At 46.7% G+C, this 9437-nt stretch overlaps 1 protein-coding gene across 1 annotated transcript in view; it reads right to left on the reverse strand.

The window, feature by feature from the left end:
* Nucleotides 1-5210, reverse strand: part of NTPCR (nucleoside-triphosphatase, cancer-related) — a 38268-nt gene extending 33058 nt beyond the window's left edge. The window contains exon 1 of the mRNA XM_030839637.2: nucleotides 5036-5210. Coding sequence (XP_030695497.1) covers nucleotides 5036-5069 — 34 coding nt within the window. The 5' untranslated portion in view covers nucleotides 5070-5210. The remainder of the gene's footprint in view (nucleotides 1-5035) is intronic.
* Between the last annotated feature and the right edge of the window lie 4227 nt (nucleotides 5211-9437).

Raw genomic sequence — 9437 nt, forward strand, 5'->3', positions numbered from 1 at the left:
TGTCCCTATTTTACAGATGAAGAAACTGAGGCACAGAGAGGTTAGGTAACTTGGCCACGGTTACACACCTAGGAAGGACCATACATTTTAACAGGGGCCTTCGTCTGCCACCATGACTTTGTTTATAGGAGACTTGCTCCCACACAGATTAAAGTCAATGGCATCAAGATTACCAAAAAAGGGGGACAAAAAGGTTTGTAACAGAGCTATTCTGAAATACAACAGGGTTGCAAATCATATTATTTCTATGGCTGCCCAGAGCCATCAGGGATCCCCAACGGGCCTTTTAACCTTCCTTGAAATAAAATACGATCTGTCATTTAAAGCATCTCTCCTCCAGACTTCACACTAGCAAACAATGGCACGTGGCCTTCTGGAACACGAGCAGCAGCCCACGCTCCCGTGACTAGGAAAGAACTACGCAGGGTCGTGACCCCAGCTCTGTCCTTTGGTAACTGCCGCTTTAGGAGTCGCTGAAGAATCTGCTTAACGCAGGCAAGCGGCCTTGGGGGATGTGTAAGCTGGGACTTTCCCGAAGGGCCATTTCTACCACAGTACACGGCAATGCCACAGCTAGGAATTCATCCTCAGCAATGAATCTGACAACGGTACAGAGATACAAGGAACCGGATGTTCACGTCAGCATTCTTCGTAATTGTGCAAAACACAGCAACAATTTAATGTTGATCGGTAATGCTGACTGTTAAATTATGGTATCATGTGTGTAATGACACAAACACACAGGAATCTCATGCAGCCATTATTAAAGAGAATACTCTTTACCTATGGAAACAGTTTACTGGTTAGCATGGAAAACAGACCACAGTGTATGAAAATAATATATGGAGAAGAAGCAGGTGAAGAAACAGCAGATAGGGCTTCCCTGGTGGCACAGTGGTTGAGAATCCGCCTGCCAATGCAGGGGACACGGGTTCGAGCCCTGGTCCGGGAAGATCCCACATGCCACGGAGCAACTAAGCCCGTGAGCCACAACTACTGAGCCCGTGTGCCACAACTACTGAAGCCCGCAAGCTCTAGGGCCTGTGCTCCGCAACAAGAAGCCACCGCAATGAGAAGCCCGTGCACTGCAACGAGGAGTAGCCCCCGTTTGCTGCAACTAGAGAAAGCCTGTGCAGCAACGAAGACTCAACGCAGCCAGAAACAATAAAATAAATAAATTTAAAAAAAATAAAAAAAGAAACAGCAGACACACATAGTAGTATTCTATTACATATATATGTATATATATATATACACACACATATATATATATATATTTTTTTTTTTTTTTTTTGCGGTAGGCGGGCCTCTCACTGTTGTGGCCTCTCCCATTGCGAAGCACAGGCTCCGGATGCGCAGGCTCAGCAGCCATGGCTCACGGGCCCAGCAGCTCCATGGCATGTGGGAATCTTCCCGGACCGGGGCACGAACCCATGTCCCCTGCATCGGCAGGCGGACTCTCAACCACTGCGCCACCAGGGAAGCCCCATTATATTTTTTAAAGGCCACAAATAACAAATGTTGGTGAGGATGTAGAGAAAAGGGAACCCTTGGACACTATTGATGTGAATGTCAATTGATGTAGCCACTGTGGAAAACAGTACGGAGGTTCCTCAAAAAACTAAAAACAGAACTACCATATTATCCAGCAATTCCACTCCTGGATATATACCCAAAGAAAACAAAAACACTAATTTGAAAAGATAAATGTACCCCAATGTTCATAGCAGAATTATTTACAACAGCCAAGATATGGAAATTTCCATCAACAGATGAATGGATAAAGAAGATGTGGTACATATATACAATGGAATATTAGTCATAAAAAAGAATGAAATTTTGCCATTTGTAGCAACATGGATGGACCCGAAGGGTATTACGCTTACTGAAATAAGTCAGAGAAACACAAATACTGTATGCTATCACTTACATATGGAATCTAAAAAATAAAACAAACTAGTGAATGTAACAAAAAAGAAAAATATAAAGAACAAACTAGTGGTTACCAGTGGGGAGAGGGAAGGTAGGAGGGGCAAGACAGGGAATAAACAGTTAAAAACTACTATGTATAAAATAAATAACCTGCAAGGATACACTGTACAACGCAGAGAATATAGCCAATATTTTATAATAACTATAAATGGAGTATAATCTTTAAAAACTGTGAATAACTATGTTGTACACCTGAAACTTATATAATATTGTAAATCAACTATACCTCAATTTAAAAAAAAAGTGAAGTATGCATATGTTTATTGAAGAAAATGTTGAGAACACAGAAAGGTTTACAGCATTTATTTCTGTATGTTGGAAACCCATGTGATTTTCACTTCTTTAAAATTTTTCTTGATTTCATTGTTTGTTTTTTTTTTTTTTTTGGTCTTATAGTGAGTGGTTATTACTATTAATTTAAGAAAAAACAAAGCTATTTACATTATGCAAAATACAAAATGGAACAGCTGTAACAAAAGGGGACATTGTGGGTCCGATCTGTGAGGGAGAACATTATGAAGCAAGAGGAGGCCTTGGGCTCAAGTCCCTTTCTTCCTCCTCGGCTCTAGAAACCTTCCGGTGAATTTTTCGCCTCCGTTAATTAAGCTACTACCCCAGTGTTGTCTACACTGGCTAAGAAGTGGCCTGTGTGAGAAGGAGACCCCAAGCTGAAAGGTCCACACCATGCACAGACAAGAACAGGTCAGAAAGCTCCAGAATTATGTTGGTGCTGGTTCTCCCATAAAGCTGACCCTGAAATAAAGACTCAAATACAGGCCGTTTAATCTGGGAAGCAACGCCCCAAGACGACATGCTGGTAGGAAGATAATCGCATTATCAAGTAAGTTGCCACTGTGGGCAGCTTAATCCCACTGCGAAATCCTAGGACACAGTTCTGGACCCAAGGCTCCGAGTTCTCCTGTCTGAGGGGTGAGGAAGTAAGGCGTTCACCTGCTCACTTCCATCTATCATGGGTCAAGGCTGATCCTGGGGGAAGGCATTCCCTGGCCCTTCAGGCCTGCCCTGTGCAGGCAGAGTGGGCTCCAGGGACCAGAGAAAGCCCTCCAGGATGGGTCAGAGGCTCTACAGTTGGAAGCTGGAAAAAATGCTAAGTGCCAAAGACACATGAGTGAGGCCCTGACAGTGCAGACAACAAAAAGTGACCTCTTTGAGAAGATACCTCACCCGATGGTCTGAACGTGTAGCGCTTGATTGATTTATTTATATTTATTTTTTATACAACTTTATTGGAGTATAATTGCTTCACAATGCTGTGTTAGTTTCTGTTGTACAACAAAGTGAACGAGCCTTATGCATACATATATCCCCATATCCCCTCCCTCTTGCGTCTCCCTCCCACCCTCCCTATCCCACCCCTCTAGGTGGTCACAAAGCACCAAGCTGATCTCCCTGTGCTATGTGGCTGCTTCCCACTAGCTATCAATTTTACATTTGTGAACATGTAGAGATTTAGACAGCCGGCAGAGCTTGGGATTGGGTTGGTGAGATAAAGGAACTAAGTCAATGAAAAAACAACATTAGACAACAACTCCAAAGAGAAAAAAAAATTGTTCACAAAGGGAAAAAAAATGATAGATTACTCCAAGGCTCTTCTGTGATTAGCTTTTGCTAATAATACTGTAAACACTGACCACTGAGCTAATTAAAATTACAGGATAACTGCGTTACGAAGATTAGGAGGAAGAGAAGGCGAGTGGGTTTGAGGACAGGCTTGAGAGAGCTATACTGTAGGAATGAGTCTTCCAATTATGTGTATGTACATAAAACTTTTATAAAGAAGGAAACAGAAAGAAGAACCAGTATTGGCCAGGCGAGCCTCTGTCCCCACCCACCTCCAGGACGCAGCCAGGTACCATCACAATAACAAGCCACCTCTGTTATGAAACACATCGATGTCTTGGGGCCAGCCTGCTGAGAAAACTGCATTCCAAGTTTCAAATAAAGGACTGACAAATCAACTTTCAGAAGATGGTCCTTTACCTCTGGGTATCAGAAATTTCTCACAACACCTCCCTCCTCAGCACTCCCCCACTGCGTGGTAAAAATAAAATCCCAGAATCTGCAATATTAAGTTAGCCTTTGCTCCTGAAGGCTAAAAACGATAATCATTACAATAAAGTGAAAGAGAATTTCAGGCCCAGGGTAACAATGGTTGATATCTGAACCCACAGCTAACTTGAAAACTGCAAAGAAGCTGAAGAAATCACTTTCTGCTCAGGCCCATCTTTTTTTTTTTTTTGCCCCCTTAATGTATCTGATGCTGCTACAACTTCTCTGCCTCTTCTTTCAATAATGAGTTATCCACGTGCGGCATCTTGGCTTAAAAGGCATCTATGTCCTCTCCCAGACTCTCATTTGAAAGCACACTATCTCCTATCAAAGGTGAGACCTTCACAGCCCGAGGGCTGAAGGATCTGCATTAAAAGAGACAGACGCAGACGCAGGCTCTGGGTGGGCGGTGCCCTGTAGGTACCAAAGCTCTTAACCTGCGGCCTCACTCATGGAGGGAATTCAGTGGGTCGGTGAACGTGGATGGGGAACACGGCTGCATGTTCAGTTTCACTACCCTGCAACTGAAATCCCGCTCTTCCTTTCATGATGCGTGCAGGGCAGGAGCACGTGTAACTATCGACAGAAACCACACACCTTCGATTCCACCGCGGTGGTGGCAGAGATTCTGAAATACCTTTCGTGTCCATCACAACTTCACAACTGCGGGAGTTATTACTGCTGCCGCCGCCCCTGCTATTTAATATTTAAGACCGAAGCCCGGGGGCGACCCCATCACAAGCTGGTTCCTGTTCTCCTGTAGTTGGCCTCATTTCACTCATCTGATGGACTCACAGTCACGTTTTCCGGGAAAAACACGCAGGCTTCAGCCCACCAAGCGTGTAACTTACATGGGGAATTTTAGAGGCCACCGGCCGGAGCCCCTTGCCCAAAGCACCGGACCGCCCCCAGCCCGCGCACCCCTCACGTCCACCCCTCGGCCTCCCGGAGGCGCAGACCCGGGCGGGGTTACCTGGGGGTCCCGTCAGGAACACGTGCCGGGCCATACGGGTACGACCGGGTGGGGGTCACGGCCCGGGAGGGGGTCGGGGTCGAAGTCGCCGAACGGGGCAGGGGTCGGGGTCGCGACCCAGAATCCACCCCGCAACGCCGCAGTCCCCACCTCCGCCGGCCGGAAGCAACGCCCCCTCGGCCGCGCATGCGCTCTCCCCATTCAGCTTCGGCCCGCGCATGCGCCCTCCGCTCTCAGCCCCGGTCCCCGCGAGCGGCGTCCGCCCGTCTAGGGTGGGAGGATAGTGGTCCGGTCTTCTGCGCGTCCCTGTATTCCAGCCTCGGTGTTGGACTTATGTGGGGTGTTTGCGAGGAGATGTGCGTGAGAGCGTGTTACTAAACCAATCCTGCTCCAGGTGGGCGCCGTTGCCCGAGCTCTGTTCCCGGGATGGGACCTGCGAGCTGAAATTCCCCCGGGCTGCGGGGATCAGCCCTTCTGAAGGAGCCTTGGTCCCTGGAAGCCTTCCGCAAAGGAGGAGGCTTTGCTACCGATTGGAACTATTTACCCAGTGTTGTCAGCCGTGACGGCAGAGTAGTATCAACTGGTTAAAAGTGCCTGATGCCTGGGCTCCAACTCCAGACATTCGGAGTGATTGATCTTGGGCGAGCCCTGAGCATCTCGAGCTTTCTGGCTGTTGTTGTTATTGTTGAAACTCCTCGGCAGTTTCTAAAGGCCCATCTTCAACCGTGCACATGAAGACTAATCTTCCCTTCTTGTCACCATCCCATAAATGTAAACCAACGCAAGACCCAGCTGTTGGATCGCCCTGTGCAAAGCATTAAGTGGCTTTCCCCCCCCCACTTCACCACTTGAGGGGTTTCAGCCCATGAAATGAAGTGGCAATGGCTTTGGGCCAGAGTTATCTGTAAACTCTTTCAGTCTAATATGTGTACAGTTTGTCTCCTGATCGATCATTCTCCGTTCAGAGAAAGCAATTTCAGTGAGTGCTCAACTTAATTGGTGTGCGCCCATCCAGGACCTCCACGGCTCCCTTTAGCCTGGATATACACCAGTCAGATGGCCTCTGTTTCTTGCTGCTTGAAAAGGAATCATCTAAAAGGCAGATTTGTACAGTCGAGCTGTCACCATCATTTCTGCAACATTTATAAGGCTGCATCACTGGTAAGGTAGGGCCTTCCACCCAGATTTCTTTCACCTCCATGCAAACTGGAATGAAGAACAGCTGATGTAGCCAAGTAAACCCATAGTAGTTTCCAAAAGAAAGAAACATGTACACAGTCAAATGTACACTCTTCTTTTTATTAAAAAAAATTTATTTTAAAATGCTAACTATGTAACATTTCCATCACTGAAGCAGTTTGTAAGGCTCACCAGATGATGGATTATTTTGTTTTGATGTTATGCCTGGAATTCTCGTAGCTACCAGCAGACATCAGTTTAGGTAACTCAAGGAACATCTAGACTCCAGATGTAGAGAACGGATGTTTCAGAACAAAAAGAAAATTCTTCCAAAGTTGGATATTCTTTTTCCATTGGAGGATCCGCCCCTTTCAATCCCAGGGTCAGGACCTGAGGGAGGGATGTTCCCCAAAGAGGAATTGAGGCGCTATTTCCACAGGGGCGACTGAATGCCAGGCTGGCAAAACACGTTCACATTTGTCTTCTCCCCCTCTTATATATTTTCACATCCCCAGTAACCATATTCTTGGTTCTGTTTTCTGGTACTCAGGACTTAACCCAAGTTTAAATTACTGTACAAATACACTTAGGAGTAACAATAGTGCGTGTGTGCATGCTCATTGCACGTGTATAGGTTTATGGGTTTGGGGAATATTCGTATACAGCCCATCTCATTTGACCAGATGCTGTACACTTGTGGGCACCATGTCCTGGTGTAGGGATGGGGAAAACAGAGCTTTGCAGAAGCTCTGGCTCATAGTAAGGGGCAGTGGGAGAACTGGGTATTGGGGACAGCTTTCTGACTCTCTGACTGTGGTTCGTGTCCCTGGCCCTGGGCTGCAGTCCTGGCACACCCATTGGCTGTGCTGTGTGCTCTTGAAAAGTGTGGCTATGATCACAGTAAACGTGGAAAACCAAGCAGGTGAGAGTTGGGTCACCGCAAGATTCCAGGAAGAATGGTGAACCAGCAGAAACAGGGCGTTTAGCCTCCTAACAAATGATGGGAGTAAACGAGGAAGGTTGTGAGAGTGAACCGCCAAGGACAAGCTGAGAGGCACGGGGAAGAGGGGCAAAGCTTCTGTTTGGCTTTGTCGTTTCCTCAGGAACGCTAACACTGCACAGCTTTGTTTTGTGCAGGTTCACTTTCATTCATTTTGCTTGGATCCCATCAGTGGAGAATCTATTGTTTGCAGAATAATATGAAAATTGTTCTGGTTTGAATCAGCCTCTGATGTGTAGGAACCAAAAAAAAAAAAAAAATTGCTGTATCTAATGAATATTCCACACCTGATGTAAATAGAGCTGGTTATTTAATACGTTCACCCCCCTTCCCTCCCTCCCTCTGTCCCTTCTTTCCTTCCTCTGTTTTATTACAGAGACTATGCACTGTGATACACAGTAGGGATCAAAGGTACATTTGAATAGCTTCTGTCCTGAAAAGACTAAGACAATCAAAAACACTGGTGAGTAGGGCTTCCCTGGTGGCGCAGTGGTTAAGAATCCGCCTGCCAGTGCAGGGGACAGGGGTTCGAGCCCTGGTCCAGGAAAATCCCACATGCTGTGGAGCAGCTAAGCCTGAGCGCCACAACTACTGAGCTTGCGCTCTAGAGCCCATGAGCCACAACTACTGAGCCCACATGCCACAACTACTGAAGCCCGCACGCCTGGAGCCCATGCTCCACAACAAGAGAAGCCACCGCAATGGGAAGCCCACGCACCGCAACAAAGAGTAGCCCCCACTCTCTGCAACTAGAGAAAGCCCACGCGCAGCAACAAAGACCCAATGCAGCCAAAAATATAATTAATTAATTAATTTTTAAGAAACAAAAAAAATCACTGGTGAACAGACTCTTATACCTAAGGTCCAAATTTTTAAAACTATTAAATATCCATGAGCTATTTTTTTTCATTCAAAATGGAAATACCTTTATCTGAGCTCCTGGGGGGAAGAATTCCTTTCCCACCCGTTTAGATTACCTACCTTACTGGATAACAATTACCACTGAGAGAGCTGGCATTGCATTTTGGCCACCAACCTTGTAATACTTGGACATACTTAACAAAAGATAATAGCTAACATTTACCTAGCGTTTCCCATGTACCGAGTTCTCTCAGAGCACAAGAAGACAAATACTGATTCCACTTATACGAGGTACCTAGAATAGTCACATTCGTAGAGATGGAAAGAAGAATGTGGTTGACAGGGCCTGGAGAGAGGGGAAATGGGCATTATTGTTTAATGGGGACAGAGTTTCAGTTTTGCAAGATGAAAAGAGCTCTGGAGACGGATGGTGGTGACGGTTGCACAACACTGTGAATGTACTTAACGCCACTGAACCATACGCTTCAAAATGGTTAAGATGGTACATTTTACGTTATGCGTATCTTACCACAATTAAAAACTTAAAAAAATCAACATATGGAAAATGAGGAAGAAGAAAAGAAATCAGTAAAGGCTGGAGTGGTCAGAGTAGGGGTTTTGGAGAAGGTGTGTTTTGAGCTGGGCCCTGGAGGATGCATCGCTTGACTGGGAGAGGATGAGGGGAACTTCGCTGTTGCAGAATGACTCTGATGTCCCAGGGTGGATCTCATCCAGGAAGGGCTTTCATTGGAGCTGGAAACCTCGCAAACCAACACCTGCAGTTAAGGGCTGGTGAAGCTTCTTGAGAAGGATGCTCCGGGGCTCCTAATATGGTCCCACAGGCCTGGTTAGGATAAAGAGATGCCCGTCCCCTCTCTGTTCCTAGAAAACAGCCCCAACTAGAGACTTCAACGCTGAGAGCTGGAAGACTCAGGATTGTCCTGAGCCCCGTTCTGCTCCTTTCCTGCAGCTGCCGCAAGTCTGATTCTGTCTACATGGCTGACAGATGGCCCTGGAGGACCACTCTCCCAATTATGCAGACTGGGGAGTCAGGGGAGCAAAGATGGAAGGGAAAGCAGGAAAGAATAGGACCAAATGGTGTGACGGTGCTTGAGCTTGTTGGTGGAAGGAAAACTGGGCTGCATGAACGTCAGGTCTGTTTCACATAATTGCACCCAACCCTGGGTACGTGTACAGCCCACCACCCCACCCCAGATAAGCAGCCCCCCTGCCATCCCACAGACCTGAGGCTTAGTAGAAGGGACACTGCCCATCTTTACCCGAGAGGGTGTGACACTCCACACCTGCATGAGCAAAACCAGGGCCTTTTGGCCTGGCTTCCTGCCACAGGAGCGCAAGTGA

This window comes from Globicephala melas, chromosome 16, assembly GCF_963455315.2.
Source record: "Globicephala melas chromosome 16, mGloMel1.2, whole genome shotgun sequence".
Lineage (NCBI taxonomy): Eukaryota > Metazoa > Chordata > Mammalia > Artiodactyla > Delphinidae > Globicephala > Globicephala melas.